Raw genomic sequence first — 22,493 nt, forward strand, 5'->3', positions numbered from 1 at the left:
CAAGAACACAGGAAAACAAACATCCATCATGATCAAGTAGGCTTCATCCCAGGTATGCAGAGATGGTTCAATATGCAGAAAACCATCAACATAATCCACTATATAAACAAACTCAAAGATAAAAAACAATGATCATTTCATTAGATGCTGAGAAAGTACTTGACAAAATTCAACACTCCTTCATGTTACAACTCGTGGAAAGAACAGGAATTCAAGGCCCAAATCTAAACATAGTAAAGCCATATACAGGAAACCAGTAGCTAACATTGAACTAAATGGAGAGAAACTTGAAGCAATCCCACTAAAATCAGGGACTAGAGAAGGATGCCCACTCTCTCCCTACTTATTCAATATAATTCTCAATGTCCTAGCCAGAGCAATCAGACAACAAAAGGAGGTCAAAGGGATACAAATTGGAAAGGAAGAAGTCAAAATGTCACTATTTGCAGATGAAATCATAGTATACTTAAGTGACCCCAGAAGTTCCACCAAACAACTACTAGGCCAGATAAACAGCTTCAGCAAAGTGTCATGGTATAAAGTTAACTAAAACAAATCAGAAGCCTTCATCTACCCAAAAGATAAACAGGCTGAGAAAGAAATTAGGGAAACTACACCCTTCATAATAGTCCCAAAAAACATAAAATACCTTGGTGTGACTTTTACCAAGCAAGTGAAAGATCTGTATGATAAGAACTTCAAGGCTTTGAAGAAAGAAATTGAAGAAGATCTCAGAAGGTGGAAAGATCTCCCATGCTCATGGATTGGCAGGATTAATATAGTAAAAATGGCCATTTTACCAAAAGCGATCTACAGATTCAATGCAATCCCCATCAAAATACCAATCCAATTCTTCAAAGAGTTAGACAGAACAATTTGCAAATTCATCTGCAATAACAAAAAACCAGGATAGCTAAAACTATCCTCAACAATAAAAGGACTTCAGGGGGAATCACTATCCCTGAACTCAAGCAGTATTACAGAGCATCAGTGATAAAAACTGCATGGTATTGGTGCAGAGACAGGCAGATAGACCAATGGAATAGAAGTGAAGACCGCGGTGATGGGGGGAGGATGGGGAGGGGAACACCAATATAGAAGGGAAGGGGGAAGGGTTAGGAATCTGGGAAGAATGAATGAATGAATCCGGGATGTTGGCCCGGAAACCAGGAAGGGGAATGACAATCAAAATGTAAATAAGAAATACTCAAGTTAATAAAGATAAAAAAAAAGCAAGTGAATATAAAACAAAAAAATAAATAAATAAATAAATAAGAAGTGAAGACCCAGAAATGAACCCACACATCTATGATCACTTGATTTTTGACATAGGAGCCAAAACCATCCAATAGAAAAAAGATAGAATTTTCAATAAATGATGCTGGTTCAACTGGAGGTCAGCATGTAGAAGAATGCAAATTGATTCATTCTTATCACCCCGTACAAAGCTTAAGTCCAAGTGGATTAAGGACCTCCACATCAAACCAGATACACTCACTAATAGAAAAAAAATGGGGAACAGTCTCGAACACATGGGCACTGGAGAAAATTTCCTGAACAGAACAACAATGGCTTATGCTTTAAGATCAAGAATCTGTAAATGGGATCTCATAAATCTGAAAAGTTTCTGTAAGGCAAAGGACACTGTCATTAGGACAAAATGGCAACCAACAGATTGGGAAAAGATCTTTACCAATCCTAAAACCGATAGAGGGCTAATATTCAAAATATATAAAGAACTCATGAAATTAGACTCAAGAGAGTCAAATAATCCTATTAAAAATGGGGTACTGACATAAACAAAGAATTCCCAGCTAAGGAATATGGAATGTCTGGTAAGCACCTAAAGAAATGTTCAACATTTTTAGACATCAGGGAAATGCAAATCAAAACAACTCTGAGATTCCATCTCACACCAGGCAGAATGACTAAGATAAAAAAAAACTCAGGTGACAGCAGATGCTGGCGAGGATTTGGAGAAAGAGGAACACTCCTCCATTGTTGGTGAGATTGCAAACTGGTGCAACGTTTCTGGAAATTAGTCTGGAGGTTCCTCAGAAAATTGTACATTGCACTACCTGAGGACCCAGCAATACCTCTCCTGGGCATATACCCAAAAGACGCTCCAACATACAACAAAGACACATGTTCCACTATGTTCATTGCAGACTTGTTTATAAGAGCCAGAAGCTGGGAAGATCCCAGATATCCCTCAACAGATGAATGGATACAGAAAATGTGGTACATTCCCACAATGGAGTCCTCTCAGGCATTAAAAACAATAAATTCATGAAATTCATAGGCTAATGGATGGAACTAGGAAATATCATCCTGAATGTGTAACCCAATCACAGAAAAACACATATGACACATGATATGCACTCATTGATAAGTGGCTATTAGCCCAAATTCTCGAATTACCCTAGATGGACAGAACACATGAAACTCAAGACGGATGATCAAAATGTGAATGCTTCACTCCTTCTTTAAAAGGGGAACAAGAATACCCTTGGGAGGGGCTAGGGAGGCAAAGTTTAGAGCAGAGACTGAAAGGACAGCCATTCAGACCTTGCCACACATGTGTGCCATACATATACAGCCACCAAAACTAGATAAGATGGATGGAGCTAAGAAGTGCATGCTTCCAGGAATCGGATATAGATCTCTCCTGAGAAATAAAGCCAGAACATGTCAAATACAGAGGAGAATGCCAGCAGCAAACCATTGAAATGAGACTGGGACCCTCGTTGGAGAAATTAGAGAAAGGACTGAAAGAGCTGAAAGGGTTTGAGACCCCATAAGAACAACAATGCCAATCAACCAGAGCTTCCAGGGACTAAGCCACTACCCAAAGACTATACATGGACTGACCCTGGGCTCCAACTGCATAGATAGCAATGAATAGCCTTATAGGGGCACCAATGGCAGGGGAAGTCCTTGGTCCTGCCAAGACTGGACCCCAAGGGGACTGTTGTGGGGGGGGTGGTAATGGAGGGTGAATGGGGAAGGGAACACCCATATAGAAGGGGAGGGGGAGTTAGGGGGCTGATGGCCAGGAATCCGGGAAGGGAATATCGTTTGAAATGTAAATAAGAAATAACCAATTTAATAAAAATGGAAGAAAAGAAAAAGAAAAAGAAAACTCAAGCTGGAATCATACAGTAGTAGGAGGGATGTGACTCTGTCTGCACAGAACATCAATGTGTTAAGATCTAGGGTTTGATTCCCCACCACTACTAAAGAAATGAGTGAATAAATTAGCAAATAAAAACGGGGAGGCAGGCTCTCTCTTAAACCTGAACTTTACCAGTTCAGCCAGACAATGGAGCCCAAGGGATCATCCTGAAACCTCCTCCACGGAACTGACATTGTAATCTCATTTACGTGGCCAGCACAGATTTGAACGCAGGCCCTCACGGTTAAATGCCAAGTTCTCTATGTAATGAGTCATATCCCCAAGTCCAACCACATACATTTCTATAGAGAGCATAGATGGAAGCTTTTAGTACAACTTTTTTGTATTTTAAATTAAAAGTTTAAACCTAAGATAACAGGTATGAGGATGTTTATAAGTTTAATATACATATATACTTACACATACACATATACATACATACGTGCGTGCGTGTGTGTGTGTGTGTGTGTATGTGTGTGTGTGTGTGTGTGTGACGTGCTTCAGAGGAATCCATGTCTAATGTTTACCACATACATGTAGTGTCTGCAGAGGCTTGAATAATGCATTGATCCTGTAGTATTGGAGTTCCTGACAGTGTGAACTGCTATGTAGATGCTGGGTCCTTTGGAAAAGCAGAAAACACTCTTAACTACTGAGCCATTTCTGCACTTCCAATTAAAATGTTTGTTTTCAAACAAAGGCAAAAGCGAAAAAAATCAAAACAGAAAACATAATATTCACAGACACAAAAATTATTCACTTTTTTTCTTTTTAAAGGTACTCATTAGAGAAATGGCAGGTGTTTGTACAAAACTTTTCACATTCTTGAGTTTTTCCCAAAATCGACACATGGTGGTGCTATATTACCAACTTACATGACATGTAATCGAAGCCATTCTGCTTAACAGAAAATAAATTTGGAAAGTTACTGAATAGTGAACAAATGCATAATATAAAGGTCCCCTAAAACCCATTAACACCTGCTTACTATTCCCATAAGCAGTAAATAATGAATTTGATCTTCTATGCTGAAAACCATTCTGCTTTGCATTTAACAATCTAGTTATGTAAATTTAAATGAAATAATAAGCCAGGGAACATGATGATTAAAAGATTTTTTTCTATCTTGTACAGTCACTTATTGTATACTAACAAATACTTTTAAAATTATCTAACACAGATGCATTTATCACTTGTGAGTTGGTAAAAGTTATATTATTAAGATAGTAGAGAAAAATTGGTGAAAGGATATTGAATCAGACAGTTGTGGTCTACAGATTAATTCAACTATTATAATTCTATGAACAAAAGAAAACCAAGAAAAAATATTTCTATGAGAAAATTTGTATTTAAGCCTTGAAAAGATTTAACTTAGTTGTTTCAATTTGTATTGATGTGAAATGATTATACACCTTATTTTCTTTATCCATTAATTAATAGCATAATTCATGCAGTTTTTAAACACACACACAAATCAAATACATATATATATATGCATACACACACATACATACATATATATCTGAGGCTCACTAGCTTTCTAGGATCATGTATCTTGTGTCACCTAGTGTTCCAGTGAACATAGGCACTCATACTATTAGAGCAGCCTCCCTCACCATCTACCAGGTTCAGCCAAGGTGCTGCAGCACACAAAAATAATCCTGTTAACGTTATTGTTGAAAGTTTCATGCGAATTTTTCACCTGTATATTTTTAATGATTGTTCTTTGAAGAAAAAATACAAATTTTTTAATCAATAAATATACCTGTGAAATATACACTATATATACAATATATATGCACTTATGAACTATACTACTATGAATATTATATATATATATATATATTGTAGTGGCCCACAGCCCAAGTCTCCTATGACAATAAATTTTATGACATTTTTATTCTTGTTTCATATTTTTCTATTGCTATATTGCTCAAAAATGTATAAGACGGTTTTGATATGAGGCAAGTCAGTGTCATTCTTACTTTGTTTTATTTTTTCAAAATATCCTGTGCCTTGGAGAGATTTGTAAACTTTCATGATGTTACTCTGAATTTAAAGTGACAGAGAAATGACATTCCATCTGAGGCTTCATAACATGGTCAAAGTCGAATTTAACAATAAAATAAATAAAAATGCCTGTTTTCATTCTTCTCAGTTCATATAAATCTGAACATCATGTTCATCCACTTACCTCCCTGCTCCTCAGAGGAAAAGAAGGAAATGAAAGCAGTAAGTAGGAAGCAAGGACATGATAAAAGATAAAACAGTAATGAAACTGTGCACTTCACAGCATGAAACATTCCACAACTTAAAGGGAGATTTTTAAAAAAGGAAAAAGTAAATATTGAAAAACCTTATGCTTCATTGCTTAACCTGAATCTCAAAATCTTCCGGTCCAATTTTTAAGGTAATTCTTTAAAAAGCACTGCATATTCATTTTTCATACAGACTTTTGACCTATATAAATTAAATGTATGTGCAACGTGGCTTTTCTATGAATTTTACTTTTCACTGAAACGATTACATTGCATTTCCATTTAGAGGTTGCAAAAAAGAAATATCCTAGCCAATTAGGACGTGATGCAATTCAAAAACTGCTGTTGCTTCTATAGTCACTTGTTTTGCTGTGTATTTTCATCTAACCACTCCTAACCATGACTTCGTGACTTCAATATATATACATATCAAGCAGAGAAGCAGACTAGAGACAAGCATGGAGAAAGCAGTAAGCATTTTTTTATACAGCTGTTGGACCAATGGGAAATTGACAGGTGCTCTGTAGTAGTCAACCATCCTCTTGTCACTATGAGGAGCTGCTAGGATACCAACACCCTAGGGTATTTCAGTGCAGATAGGTGATGCATACACTACTCTGCTCCCGCCCTAATCTGAGCTTCCCTAGCTTTCTAGGATCCTGTGTCTTGTGCCACCTGGTATTCCGGTGGATATAGGCACTCATACTATTAGAGCAGGATCAACGCCTCCCTCACCATCCACCAGGCTCAAAGTAGGAGCTGCAGTACCCCCAAAAAATCTTGTTAATGTTATTGTTGAAAGTTTCATGAGAGTTTTTCACCTGTATATTTTTAATGATTGTTCCTTTAAGAAACCATACAAACAAATCAAGAAATATACTTATGAGTATGTAGAGTATCTATGTATAGAAAATCCTTCTCCACACCGTGCAACATAAGCCAGGAGAGACTGCATATATATAAGCTTTCTTACAAAATCTTGCATCTTAGGTCTTATTACACACACGTTTTTTATATAATTTACCATATAACTAGAGTACTAAGTTTAAACTGTACTTGACCTTTAAAATCCATCAAGGTTATGATCAGTTCACACAGTCTCTATCACTGTTAAAAACCATCCTGTCCCAAGCTCACAGCAGCTCTGTGCATTGTCTGTGGCATCTTCACGGGGATATGTCCGCCTTTCACAATTACTACCAAAGTGTCCCGGGGGACCCATCTCTGGGCCAATGAAGGTGATTTAGTCTAAGCTCATATTAGACCCTCCAGCATGATCAAAGTCACAGAAATACCTTGCTTGTGTGCTTTCCCCCATCTTGGATCTCTTCTCCCACTATCTTATCCTTACTACATTGAAGCTACTCCTGCCTCCTTGTCAGTGTTCTCCATCCTCAGAGGTTTTGGAAATATGACTGCTCAGGACTTCTGGAAACATGAATCATCCAGATACCATAGTTTCAATCTCACTTCCTTCATCTGGAAGCCTTTCCTGCTCAATTCTCTGAAAGACCCTGCCCTCCCTATACTTATTGACACTTTACAGTTGTGCATATCCTTCCAACTTTACTTTATCACTACCAACATTTCCCACTTCCTAAAATAACTAGAGTCTGTGTAAGTACAAGGAAAGTGTCTGCCTATTTTAACTTTATCTTCTAAGTCTTAATTAAACTTCATATTCAGTAACTGCCCAGCAAATGTCTCCTGAATGGCATAGCAAAATTTATGGCAATGAATTATATGTAGATTGTGATTTTAATACCTATATAATGAATAATGATCTATTATAGGAAGAAACAAGAAGCATAAGACAAAACAAAACAAAAATTCTAGAAGGGAAGCAACTAACAGTCATTCCCAGATGGATTATAACAATGACCAGAATGGAATGATAACCTAGAAGGTGCAATAGTGGCATATACAATGTTCAGGTAACCAACAGACCTCTGACTGGACTTAGGATCCACTAACCAATAGGGAAATTATTCTTGACATTGGAAAGTCAGCCAACTACTAGCTAAGTCATAGTTCTTGGAAAAGTTTTGAGAAGTGCCACTTTGCTAAACCCTAACTACATTCCCATTTTTTCTTTATCCTCATAGATAAATGTAGTTCTCATCTCTCACCAGTGAAAATCCTTCCAGATAGACACCATACAGAGAACCATAAATAATCAAAATGCAATGTTGTAGAGCCCAGTCTTAATGCATGCATGTACAATGCAATGTGTATGTCTGAGGCTCAAGTAAAACTTTTGGGAAAGAGAGGCAGTAGAAAGGGGGAAGACATTTTTGCTTCAATATTGTGTACTCTAGAAATGTCACAGCCACAGTCATAAAGTCTGAGAAGCATGGCTGGCTAAACATCCATGAACAAAGTAAAGAATAGATATGCTAAGGTTTGTTTGGAAAGAAGAGTTGGGGAAAGCCTGGTAGCCTTCAACCCAATGCCAAGATTATAGGAATCTAAGTGAATAAAAATGGCCCTCATAGACTCATGTATTTGAATGAATAGTCCAAGGGAGCGGTGCTATTTGATAGGATTAGGAGGTGTTGGCTTGTTGGGGTAGGTGTTGCCTTGTTGAAGTAAGTGTTGGCTTGTTGGAATAAGTGTGCCACTGGGGATGTGCTTTGATGTTTTAAAAGCCCAAGCCCAACCAGTGGCCTCCTCTCTTCCTGCTGCCTGTGCATCAGGATGTAGAACTCTAAGCTACATCTCCAATACTGTCTTACTCAGGGTTTATATTCCTGCACAGAACATCATGACCAAGAAACAAGTTGGGGAGAAAAGAGTTTATTCAGTTTACACTTTCACACTGCTCTTCATAACTAAAGAAAGTCAGGACTGGCACTCAAGCAGGTCAGGAAGCAGCCCTTGATGCAGAGGTCATGGAGGGTTGTTTCTTACTGGCTTGCCTCCCCCTGGCTTGCTCATAGAACTGAAGACTACCAGTCCCGGGATGGCACCAACCACAATGTGACCCACCCAACCTCGATCACTAATTGAGATAATGCCTTACATTTGGAACTCATGGAGACTTTTCCTCAAGGGAAACTCCTTTTATGTGGTAACTCCAGCTTGTGCCAAATTGACACACAAAACCAGCCAGTACAAACACCATATCTGCCTTCATGCTGCCAGGCTTCTAGTCATGGTGACAATGGACTGAACCTCTGAAACTGTAAGTAATCTCCAAATAAATGCATTGTTTTGTAAGAGGTAACTTTGGTCAGAGTGACTCTTCATAGCAATAGAACATTGACTAAGAAAATTATAAATAAAGAACAGGTTGTACTTATGTATTTAGGAACTAGATATAAGTACATACACACCAGTATATTCTCATGTACATTTGTATATGTGTGTCTGTGTTTATGTAACAATAATAATAAATCAAAAAGAAGTTATGAATTTTAAAAGAATAAGTCGCGCTATGTAGGAAGGTTGAAGATTAAACAAGATAAACAAAATTATGTAATTATAATACAATCCCCCAATATAAAATTAATAATAAAATATTTTTGCATATATGTGTGCATATGTACAACATGTATATGCATACACACATGTGTGTATGTCTGTGTGTGTGTGTGTGTGTATGTGTGTGTGTGTGTGTGTGTGTGTGTGTATGATCTATTAGAGTATTTTCTGGTGCATGTATGTCATAAATATATTTATGGATGTGCCAGCAACAGATCTAGTCTTTTTCTTTCAGGCATCTTTACCTTTATTTTTATGAGAGTGTTAGACTGGTTATTTCAATGAACCTAAAGCTTGTCAATTTGGTTATGCTCATTTACTAGTAATGTGCTGGAACCCCAGCCCCACTGATAGAATTTCAGCATTTTTGCAAGGGTCTGGTATCTCAACTCAGGACCGCATGCTTTTGAAATAAGTACTGTTCTGACAGGGCTATTCATCCAGCATGAATTTGGTAGGATTTTGAGCAACATATCTAAAAGTTACTTTCAGTGGCCTGAGCCAAATCAAACCTCTTCAGGGAAACTGGTGATCTCCTGCTCCTGACAGGCAGCCATGTTAATGCTGACCTCAGCATAGACAATTAGCTATAGCACTATAGTTCAGAACTCCTGAGCTAAAATATTCTGCCCATCTCAATTTCCCCAAGTAAATAGGCAACAGGCCTGGATCACGTGCTTGGTCGAAGCACTTTTTATGTCTGCATTTCTGAGTTAAATGAGCTTTTCAATGAAGCACAGTTTATGTGTATTTGTACCACTAAAACATGATTAATAACCTAAATGCAAGTTAAATTTTAAAGATTATTTTCATTTCGATATTTTTCCTGGTTCAAATCAAATTTTTGAGTAGTATGGGAATGTTTAATAGATAAAAGGAACTGAATATAAAATCATACCTTTGTTTAAAATAGTGACAACTAATAAACAGTTATGACATGCAATTTAGTTAGAGTTTAACAGAATGTATATTGCATACTAAACAAAATAAGGTATTATAAGATATTCATTTTATGATCTGGTATTGAGTGGGGTAAAAGGACTGAAGCCCTGAGGGCCAGCAGAAAGAATGGAAACAGGCAACCTCGGAAGGTAGGAGGTTGTGGGGACCTTCCAGAATGTACCAGATACAGGCGAGGTGAGAGACTCTCAGGACTCAAAGGGAAGGACCATAGATGTAATGCCCTATAGTGGGGAGAAGGAATGTTTTGATCCCACCTCCTGCAAAAAAACAGGACATCAAGTGAGGTATGGGGTTGCTATCCTACAGTCAAAACACCAACCCATAATTGTTCCTGTAGGAAAGAAATGCAGGGGTGGAAATGGAGAAGAGCCTGAGTTAAAGAAGGTCCAGTGACAAGCCCAAAGTGGTATCCAGCTCAAGGGGAGGCCATGAGGCCTGGCACCATTACTGAGGCTATGGAGTGCTCACAAAAAGGGGCCTATCATGACTGCCCTCTGAAAGACACAACAAGCAGCTGAAAGAGTGAGATGCAGATATGTGCACCCAACCAATGGACAGAAGCTGCTGACCCCTGTGGTTGAATTAGGGAAAAGCTAGAAGAAGCTGAGGAGGAAGGCAATCCTGTAGGAGGACCAGCAGTCTCAATTAACCTGGACCCCTGAGAACTCTCTGACTCTGGATCACCAACCTGGCAGCATACACCAGGTGAGATGAGGCCCCTAACACATAATATAGCAGAAGACAGCCAGGTCTGGGTTCAGGCAGAGAAGATGCACCTAACCCTCAAGAGACTGAAGGTCCCAGGAAGTTTAGAGGTCTGGTAGGGTGGGTGGGGTAGGGACATCCTCGTGGAGACATAGGAGAGGGGGTATGGAATGTGGAACTGTCGGAGGGCGGACTGGGAGGGGAATAAAATTCAGAATGTAAAAAAAAAGGAAAAAGGAAATAAATAAATAATAAAAATTAAAAACGATAATCATTTTATGTTTCACTTAGTGTATGTTGTACAGAAAATAAAATAAGGTATTCTCCTTTGGGGGAGGTATATTTATTTGTGCTATATGTATATTTGTGTGTGTGTGTGTGTGTGTGTGTGTGTGTTTTGTATACATGACAGCATGCATATAGTCATGTATTAATCACTCATGAACCTAAAGAATTCCCATTATTTAGATATCCGGTTAGGAGTTGTAATGTTCCACCTATCCCTATCACTCAACTCTGGAGATACAGGGCACACTACCATGCTAGATTTTCCATGGGTGTTGGGAATCTGAATTCAAGTGTCTGTAATTGAATGTCAAGCACTGTAACTGATGAGCCCCAAGGTTCATTTTTATTACTATTTTGAATTCAGAGCTCATATTATTGGCCTGATTATACAATCTATACACCTCAAATGTATTCAATAAAATATTGTGACCTTCACACAGTACTTCTCATTCTTTTTAGGAATGGGAAGCATGTATGTTATAGTAAATATCATTTCCTCTTATATCAACTACCACCAATTTGTCCTCCTATAATAATTTTGTTTCCATTGCTATAGTAAAATACTGTGAAAGAAATAAATTCTAAAAAAGAAAGGATTCACTTGACTTATACATTCAGGCTTATTCATATTATAAAGTCCAACTCGAATGAACTTTAAGGAAATAGGCCTATCAATCCTCAGTCAGGGACAGAGAACAATATATAAACACATGTATGCTAAGCCTCAGCTCAGGTTTTTTTCAGCTTTATACCGCCATGGTATACATGGTATCCATCCATAATATCTGTCTAAGAAATGGCACCTCCCAGAGTTGGCCAGCTTTCCTAATTTGACTCAATAAATAAATTATGAAAATTCACCATAAACTTATCTAGAAACTAACCTAATCTAGACAAAATTTTTTGAGAATATCAAGTGATTATAGACTTTGTCAAGGTGATAAATATATTCAACATGACAACTTGTCTTTCAAGTTAATCAAGATCATGCTTTAAGCCATAACCTTTTTATTCTTAATTCATCATAATTAAAGCACTGCAAAAACTTTAAAAGTTCCAGGGTCATAAAAATTACCACACTTCAAAATTCTGATAGAGTAGAGCACCTTAAAACATATACATATATAAAAGAAATCTAAATGGGATCATCAAATACTGAGGGAGAGAAAGCCCCAACTAGAACTCTGTTTTATCCACATGAAACTTCTAGTGCTGAGAATGACTTATATTAAATTTATGTGCTGCTGAAATGGACCCTATTGGAAACAGCTAAGCAACTCAGTCTATGGCAAAAGCTATTGGTTGTTTCATACAAACTGATGATAGGGTTAAAAACAGCACATATATATATATATCTTATATATGGAGACGTGAAGCTGGTGCCTAATTAAAGCCTTCACCTTTTACTGCATAGTACTCCCAGTCCTCAAAGGCACTCTACATACTACTAAACAAGAAAGGTAAGTGTCAACTCTGCCACAAACACTTCAATTTGTAATGCCAACCTACATACCTGATATACTAGTGCAATAAAATAGAAATGCTATGGGATATCCAATCACTATCTGTTTGGGATTAAGTCACACTCCATGAGATGGAAATTATACTTGATAGTGCTCCATTTTCCAAGAACATGAGACTAGATAGCCTATGGTTGTAGAGGAAAATAACAATGAAATGACCCCAAGCATACTGTGCCCTTGGATCAGTATCTCCTCAATTATCATCAGAGAAGCTTTCCTTTGAAGTAGGTAGTGACTAATACTGATACCCACCATGAGAGAATGCACAGAGTGAGACATCTTTAATACTTGGTACTAAATGGGATATACCTATTAAAACCCAGGAATGATGTGAAAGAGAAGGAAATAGAATATAAGAGCTAGAGGGAATAGATGAGACCAGGGGAACAAACTCTTACAGAAATAATGTGTCCAACACAATTATGAACTCACAGACATATGACAGCACACACATGGCCTGTAAAGATTCAAACTAGACAGGGCCCAGTGCTGAAACAGGGTAGTAGATATGAGTTCCTATCTGCACTGAAGAATCTATTTCCTTTTTTTACTGGATTATTATGTATTTACATATCAAATGTTAACCCTTTCCTGGTTTCCCCTCCAGAACCCCTTCTTCCATCCCCCTTCCCCCTGCTTCTATGAGGGTGCTCCCCCTCCCACCCACCTACTCCCACCTCAACACCCTAGCATTCCCCTACACTGCGGAGGGTTTCCAGCCTTGGTAAGACCAAGGGCTCCTCCTCCCATTGGTGTCCAACAAGGCCATCCTCTACTACATATGCAGCTGGAGTCATGGGTCTGTCCATGTGTACTCTTTGGGTAGTGGTTTAGTCTCTGGGAGCTCTGGTTGGTTGGTATTTTTCTTTTGGGGCTGCAAACCCCTTCAGCTCCTTCAATCCTTTCTATAAATCCTCCAATTGGAACCTCATTCTCAGTTCAATAGTTTGCTGTTAGCATTCGCCTCTGTATTTCTCATGATCTGGCTGAGTCTCTCAGGAGACAGCTCTATAAGGCTTCTGTCTACATGCACTTCTTGGCTTCATCAATATTTTCTAGGTTTGGTAGGCTGGATCCCCAGGTGGGGCAGGCTCCTAATGGTTATTTCATCAGTCTTTACTCCAAACTTTGACTGTATATCTCCTCCTATGAATATTTTCCCCCTTTTGTAAAGCACAGAGGCATCCATACTTTGCTTATCCTTCTTCTTGAGCTTCCTGTGGTCTGTGAATTGCATCTTGGGCAATTCAAGCTTTTGGGCCAATATCCACTTATCAGTGAATATATATTATGTGTGTTCTTTTGTGATTGGGTTATCTCACTCAGGATGATATTTTCTAGTTCCATACATTTGTCTAAGAATTTCATGAAGTTATTGTTTCAATAGCTAATTATTACACTGTTGTGTAGATGCACCACATTTTCTGTATCCATTCCTAGGTTGAAGGACATCTGGGTTCTTTCCAGCTTCAGGCCATTGTAAATAAGGGTGCTATAAACATAGTAGAGCATGTGTCCTTGTTGTATGTTGTAGCATCTTTTGGGTATATGCCCAGGAGTGATAGAGTTGGGTCCTCAGGTAGTACAATGTCCAGTTTTCTGAGGAACCTTCAGATTGATTTCCAGAGTGGTCGTACCAGCTTACAATCTCACCAAAAATTGAGGAGTGTTCCTGTTTGTTCACATCCTTGCCAGGATCTGCTGTCACCTGTGTTTTTGATCTTAGTCCTTCTGACTGGTGTGAAGTGGAATCTCAGGATTGTTTTGATTTTCATTTCCCCAGTGACTAAGGATGTTGAACATTTCTTTAGGTACTTCTCAGCCATTTGGTATTCCTCAGCTGAGAATTCTGTTTAGCTCTGTACCCAATTTTTTAATAGGGTTATTTGGCTCTCTAGTGTCTAACTTTTTGAGTTCTTTGTATGTATTGCCTATTTGCCCTCTATCGGATGTAGGATTGGTAAAGATATTTTGCCAATATGTAGGTTGCCGTTTTGTCCTGATAAGGGTGTCCCTTGCTTGACAAAAGCTTTGCAATTTTATGAGGTTCCATTTGTTGATTCTTGATCTTAAAGCATAAGTCATTGGTGCTTTGTTCAGGAAATTTTCTTGAGTACCCATGTGTTAGAGGTTCTTCCTCTCTTTTTCTATTAGTTTGAGTGTATCTGGCTTAATGTGGACGTCCTTGATACACTTGGACTCAAGCTTTTTACAGGGTGATAAGAATGGATGGATTTGATTTCTTCTACATACTGACCCCCAGGTGAACCAGCACCATTTGTTGAAAATGCTATCTTTTTTACACTGGATGGTCTTAACTCCTTTGTCAAAGATCAAGTGACCATAGGTGTGTGGGCTCATATCCGAGTCTTCAATTCTTTGTTATTGGTCTTTGTGCTTGTCTCTGCACCAATACCATGCAGTTTTATTACTATTGCTCTGTAATACAGCTTGAGGTGAGGGATGGTGATTCCCCAAGAGATTCTTTTTTTGTTGAGAATAGTTTTCACTATCCTTCATTTTTTTGTTATTTCAAATGTATTTGCAAATTGCTTTTTCTAACTCTATGAAGAATTGAGTTGCAATTTTGATGTGGATGACATTGAATCTGTAGATTTCTTTTGGCAAAATGGCCATTTTTACTATATTAATCATGCCAATCAGGGGGAGCATGGGAGGTCTTTCCATGTTCTGAGATCTGCAGTTTCTTTCTTCAGAGATTTGAAATTCTTGTCATACAGATCTGTCACTTGCTTGGTTAGAGTCACACTGAGGTATTTTATATTATTTTGACTATTGTGTTATATCCCTCTTTTCTTTCTCAGCCTGTTTATCCTTTGAGTAGAAGAAGGCTACTGGTTTGTTTGAGTTAATTATGTACCTAACTGCTCTGCTGCAGTTGTTTATCAGGCTTAGTTCTCTGGTGAAACTTTTGGAGTCACACACGTATACTATTATATCATCTGTAAATAGTGATATTTTGACTTCTTCCTTTCCAATCTATATCCCTTTGGTCTCCTTTTGTTGTCTTATTGCTCAGGCTAGGACTTCGAGTACAATATTAAATATGTAGGAACAGAGTGGATCGCCTTGTCTAGTCCCTGATTTTAGTGGAATTGCTTCAAGTTTCTCTCCAGTTAGTTTGATGTTGGCCACTGATTTGCTATATATTGCTTTTACTATGTTTGGGTATGGGCTTCAATTTCCTGATCTTTCCAAGACTGTTATCATGAAGGAGTGTTAAATAGTGTCAAATGTTTTTTCAGTATCTAATGAGATGTTCATGTGGTTTTTTTTTCTTTTCTGTTTGTTTATGTAGCAGATTACGTGGATGGATTTTCATATATTGATCCATTCCTAGCATGCCTGGGCTGTAGCCTACTTTATCATGTTGGATGATCTTTTTGATGTGTTCTTGGTTTTGGTTTTTGAAAATTTCATTGAGTATTTTTTCATTGATATTCATAAGGGAATTTGGTCTTAAGTTCTCTTTCTATTTTGAGTCTTTGTTAGGTTTAGTTATGAGCATAATTTTGGCTTCAAAGAACAAAATGGGTAGTGTTTCTTTTGTTTCTATTTTTGTGGAATATTTTGAAGAGTATTGGTATTAGGTCGTCTGTGAAGGGCTGATAGAATTCTCCACTAGGCTTTTTTTGTTTAGGAGACTTTTCTTTTTTTCTTTTTTTCCCCCTTTTTTTAAATTAACTTGAGAATTTCTTATTTACATTTTGAGTGTTATTCCCTTTCCCGGTTTCCGGGTCAAGATCCCCCAAACCCTTCTCCCCTCCCCTTCTTTATGGGTGTTCCCCTCTCCATCCTCCCCCCATTGCCACCCTCCCCCCAACAATCACGTTCACTAGGGGTTCAGTCTTAGCAGGACCAAGGGCTTCCCCTTCCACTGGTGATTTTACTAGGATATTCACTGCTACCTATGAGGTCAGAGTCCAGGGTCAGTCCATGTATAGTCTTTAGGTAGTGGCTTAGTCCATGGAAGCTCTGGTTGCTTGTCATTGTTGTTCACATGGGGTCTCAAGCCCCTTCAAGATCTTCCAGTTCTTTCTCTGATTCCTTCAACGGGGGTCCTGTTCTCAGTTCAGTGGTTTGCTGCTAGCATTCGCCTCTGTATTTGCTGTAATCTGGCTGTGACTCTCAGGAGAGATCTACATCCGGCTCCTGTCGGCCTGCACTTCTTTGCTTCATCCATATTGTCTAATTGGGTGGCTGTATATGTATGGGCCACATGTGGGGCAGGCTCTGAATGGGTGTTCCTTCTGTGTCTGTTTTAATCTTTGCCTCTCTCTTCCCTGCCAAGGGTATTCTTGTTCCCCTTTTAAAGAAGGAGTGAAGCATTCACATTTTGATCATCCGTCTTGAGTTTCATGTGTTCTAGGCATCTAGGGTAATTCAAGCATTTGGGCTAATAGCCACTTATCAATGAGTGCATACCATGTGTGTTTTTCTGTGATTGGGTTACCTCACTCAGGGTGATATTTTCCAGTTCCAACCATTTGCCAATGAATTTCATAAAGGCATTGTTTTTGATAGCTGAGTAATATTCCATTGTGTAGATGTACCACATTTTCTGTATCCATTCCTCTGTTGAAGGAGCATGTGTCTTTTTTATATGTTGGGGCATCTTTTGGGTATATGCCCAAGAGAGGTATAGCTGGATCCTCAGGCAGTTTAATGTCCAATTTTCTGAGGAACCTCCAGACTGATTTCCAGAATGGTTGTACCAGTCTGCAATCCCACCAACAATGGAGGAGTGTTCCTCTTTCTCCACATCCTTGCCAGCATTTGCTGTCACCTGAGTTTTTTTGATCTTAGCCATTCTCACTGGTGTGAGGTGAAATCTCAGGGTTGTTTTGATTTGCATTTCCCTTATGACTAAAGATGTTGAACATTTCTTTCGGTGTTTCTCAGCCATTCGGCATTCCTCAGCTTTGAATTCTTTGTTTAGCTCTGAACCCCATTTTTTGATAGGGTTATTTGTCTCCCTGTTCCAACTTCTTGAGTTCTTTGTATATTTTGGATATAAGCCCTCTATCTGTTGTAGGATTAGTAAAGATCTTTTCCCAATCTGTTGGTTGCCATTTTGACCTAACCACAGTGTCCTTTGCCTTACAGAAGCTTTGCAGTTTTATGAGATCCCATTTGTCGATTCTTGATCTTAGAGCATAAGCCATTGGTGTTTTGTTCAGGAAATTCTTTCCAGTGCCCATGTGTTCGAGATGCTGCCCTAGTTTTTCTTCTATTAGTTTGAGTGTATCTGGTTTGAAGTGGAGGTCCTTGATCCACTTGGACTTAAGCTTTGTACAGGGTGATAAGCATGGATCAATTTGCATTCTTCTACATGTTGACCTGTTTAGGAGACTTTTACTAACTGCTTCTATCTCTGTAGATGTTATAGGATAGTTTACATATTTTATCTGATCCAGATTTAACTTTGGTACATGGTATCTGTCTAGAAAATTGTTCATTTTATCCAGATTTTCCAGTTTTGTTGAGTATAGGCTTTTGTAGTAGGATCTGATAATTTTTTTTTTATTTTCTTCAGTTTCTGTTGTTATATCTCCTTTTTCATTTCTGATTTTGTTAATTTAGGTACTGTCTCTCCGCCCTCTGGTTAGTCTGGCTAAGGATTTATCTATCTTATTGATTTTCTCAATAAACCAGTTCCTGGTTTTGTTGATTCTTTATATAGTTCTTTTTGTTTCTATTTGATTGATTTCATCCCTGAGTTTGATTATTTCCTGTTGACTACTTCTTTAGGTGTATTTGCTTCTTTTTGTTCTAGAGCTTTCTGATATGCTGTCAAATTGCTAGTGTATGTTCTCTCTACTTTCTTTTTGGAGGTGTTTTTTTTTTCTCACTTAGCACTCTTTTCATTGTGTACCACAAGTTCAGGTATGTTGTGCCTTTATTTTCATTAAATTCTAAAATGTCTTTAATTCATTACAGCTGAATTCAGTAACTTCTTAGTGACCCTGCTAGCCAGATTTATGTCAATTTGACACAAATTGGGAACTTCAACTGTGAATATTATGTCCTAACATTCAGGTATAGGGCATCTTCTTAATTAATGTAGAAGAGCTAAAGTCATTGGGAGTGCTCCCATCCCTGGCTTCCAAGGTCTTAGGTTCTATAACAAACAGGCGAAGCAAGGCATGATAATCAAGACAGTAAGCAGCAATACGTCATGCCTTTGCATCAGCTTCTGTCTTGAGTTTCCTCTCAAGTTTGAGTTTCTGTTTTGACTGCCTTTTATGATGAGTGATGTTGAAATAGAAACAATATAAATCCTCTCCTCCCTAATTCTGTTTTTTTTTTTTTTTTTTTATTAACATTCAGGGGTGTTAGGGCAAACATCCCTTCCCCCCCTTAATTAACGGGTGTAGAATTGCCACCTCCCCCAAAGTCAGTTCACTGGGGTTCCATCCCTCCACTGGTGCTCTTACTAGGTCATTGGTTCTAGGTCAGAACAGGGTCAGTCCATGTATAGTCTTTAGGTATGATAATCAAGACAGTATGGGGCAAGCCTTCAAGCTCTTCCAGTTCTTTCTCTGATTCCTTCTCACGGGGGGTCCATTCTCAGTTCAGTGGTTTGCATCTGTATTTGCTGTATTCTCTGTGTCTCAGGAGTGAGTTTCCTCTCAAGTTTCCATCTTGTCTAATTGGGTTTTGACATGTGGGCAGGCTTTTATGATGTCCTTCAGTCTCTGATGTTGAAATTCTTGTTCCCCCTTTAAAGAAGGAAACAATTTTGATGATCAACCGTCTTGAATTTGTTCCATCTAGGGTAATTCAAGCATTTGGGCTAATAGCCACTTATCAATCCATGTATGTCTTTCTGATTTTTAATCAGGATGATATTTTCATCAACCATTTGCCTATTTAATTTCTATAAATAGTAAATTCCAAAAATGAAGGACATCTGGGTTCTTTCAGCCCTAATTCTGTTTTTAATCATGGTATTTCATCACCTCAATAGAAATCCAAAAATACTACTTTTCTATAGGGCCTCAATGCCTCAACTCATCTGTTTCCTGTAACTCCCTCAACTGGCTTCTTTTTGTTCCAAACAAATACCGTGTGGAGTCTGTTATCAAGTTCTCTTGTCGGTTCAAGATGTAGCCCACTTCCTTCATTAGCTTCTGATTATTGACATGAATGAAGCACATGACTACTTCCCACTACAGAAAACCCAGATTTCTCTTTAACGAAGCTAATCACCTTAACAGCTTCAAATACTCTGTTGGCTTCAGTCTTCTTCCCCTAACTTTTAGCTCGTCTTTACACCCTTCCATCCTCAAAACCCTTAAGATTTTAATCTGTACATTCATCTTGATTCATATTCTTAGAACAAAGCAGAGTAAAGCCAGATTCCTGGTCAAACTATCACATATTATTTCTTGCCCAATATCCTTTCTGAAAGCTCATAAGTGATGTTATAGCTCCGTGAAAATCCCTAGGCAATTTTTTTCAAGGCTTGCCTGGAAGAGCAATTTAAACCTTGCTTATAACATTCAATGGATGCTCCAGGCCAAATTTCCAAAGTTTTAAACATTATTTCACTAAATAATTGTAACATATTAAATTGCGTATATTATGGGTTATCATAACCAAAATTCTACTGTGTACTAATTTCTTTTCTTAATTATGTTTCCATAACATAGTTGTGTTTTCATAGGTTTCCATGGTTATGGTGAAATTCTATGACAGAAAGCATTTTAATGAAGGAGTTTACATGGCTGCAAACAATTTTTCACAAGGACACTTGAAGCAACTGATTAGAAAATATCCACAATCAAGAACTCTACCACCTCCCCATCACCTCTTCTCTACTTATTTATCCTTCTGTCAAACACCTACTTTTTAATTTTTCCTCTTTGTAGATTCCTTTATTACTCTTCATTACTTCTACTGAATCTTACCTTTGGCTTCATCTTCATTCAGATTCATTGAACATAGCAGAATGAAGACACAGTCCCAGTCAGTATATGACACACATCTCTCCTTGCCCAATTCCAAATTGTTCCTTGTCTCTAGTAAAACCTTACAAATCAGGTCTTAACTGTCCACACTCTTTAGCATTATTCTCTGTGAAGCTTTGACTAGAACATTATTGACACTCTGTTTCTAACATTTAATGACTTTTCTATCTTACATATTATCTCTCCAAGGTGATATTCTATCTAAATAACAACTCTTACCTATAATGTGAATTACATATTTATATTTTCTGAGTAAACACAAATTTGATCATTTCAACCATCTTAGTATAATCAATTGTCTCTACTTCATTTAAAAACCAATCCTAACATTATGAAGAAATTTAAAATGTTATTTGGCAACTAAGAAGACTTAATGTTATATTGAAGATGTACAGCTATAAACAGAAATACATTGTGTGAGTTCATAATTAAAGTATTGCTATTTGAAGAAAAAAATCTATTACTTTCTCTGCTTTTTGTGTTTTTTTTTTTATAATTTGCCAACTGTCCAAAAATTAGTCTTGTACCTTTTTCAATTTGATGATTCCTTCTTGTGTATCCTCATCTGTGACAATGTCAAACAAATTTCCCCCATCTCCTGGGACAATGTTGTATTCAATTTCTGCATTTTTTCCAAAATCAGGATCTACTGCTCTTATTCTTCCAATAGCTGAGCCAACAGGGGAGGACTCGGGAACTTTCAGATGGAAGATGCCTGATAGGAGATACAGAATTTGCAAAGGCAGATGAATCAGTGAAGTATGTAATAAGACTACCCTGCTTTAAAATATAGATATAAATAGTAAATCAAACTTTGTAATATAAAGTGACAGGCAATTTATTGATAGTTTAAAGACTATGATTATACGGAATTGCTTGACTGTCTACTTCAGAATATCCTGTAGAATTTTAACTGAGCAAAAGGAGTAATACAGCATGATAAATCACAACTACTTTAAGAAAAATTTATATGTCAATTCTATTTAAGTGGATTAAATATTAAATACAATCTTAGAAGCATTCCTAATCAATATCAGTAAGAGTAATGATACCAATAAAATAATATAGGATGCGAAACTTAAAGAAAAATAAATACATAACCACATAGATAATAGATTACTGGAGTATTCATTAAAATATTTATATTTAGATACTTTTAATGGGTTAAAGTTATCCTTTCAAGAATAAAAGTTAAAAATAGTTTTTAACCATATATAATCTTATATATAATCTTAGTAGTCTAATTCATGGTCGTGTTAAATATAGAACACTATACATGATTTGAAGGAATTTTAATATGTGTTATCTTGGTACCCTAAAATTAATTTTAGATATTATTGAAATCAATAATTAAATATAATACCCTATTATTTTTGTTATTAAAAATAAAAATGAAAAATTATTATTTCTACCACCAGGTGGAGCAGTAACATTACTGCAAAATTGTTAATGAAACAAAATAGTGTAAAACCTACAAAATGTATGACTATGAAAATTTGTGTTACAAATATAATTTTGGCAAATTAAATATTTTGGATTTTCAAATAATAGTATGTCACCAATAAAGCATATAAAGCATATTTCATATTTTACTGAAATTTTGTGCCTTGCCTCTAAACCCATATTAGTATTTTAGTCTTTGTTCTGTTCAAGTTAGAGTAACAAAATGACAAGAACAGAAAGATGAAATGAAACATAAAAGTTAATTTCTTAATTTTGTTACTGACATTCCAATTTCAAATTTTGTGAATAGACTTTGAGCAGATCTTTCCCATAAATGAATCTCTTACTGTTACAGATTCCATTTAGAGTTTCTATTGGCATCATGAACACTATGCTGGGTTCATAATCAGCAAGCTTATTGCATGATGGCATTCATTTTGTAAATCATACATTAGGAAGTGGGAATGAGAATTGTAAACTTTCAGTTCCTTTCTCTTTTTATTTCCTTATTTTTGTAGGAAACAAATTCTCAAAACTTGCTCATTTCTGGCCCAAGATATCTACACTTACCCTTTTAAAAATGTTTGTTCCCAGTAGACACTTCTACAATAGAATATCTAATTGGATTTAGATGTCTAAACATCCTCCTATAGTAAAATAT

General features: G+C 37.2%; 1 protein-coding gene across 1 annotated transcript in view; it reads right to left on the minus strand.

Moving 5' to 3' along the window:
- Nucleotides 1–22,493, minus strand: part of LOC116897106 (cadherin-12) — a 123,764-nt gene that overhangs the window by 70,211 nt on the left and 31,060 nt on the right. The window contains exon 2 of the mRNA XM_032898748.1: nucleotides 20,917–21,104. Coding sequence (XP_032754639.1) covers nucleotides 20,917–21,104 — 188 coding nt within the window. The remainder of the gene's footprint in view (nucleotides 1–20,916; nucleotides 21,105–22,493) is intronic.

Source organism: Rattus rattus, chromosome 3 (assembly GCF_011064425.1).
Source record: "Rattus rattus isolate New Zealand chromosome 3, Rrattus_CSIRO_v1, whole genome shotgun sequence".
NCBI lineage: Eukaryota > Metazoa > Chordata > Mammalia > Rodentia > Muridae > Rattus > Rattus rattus.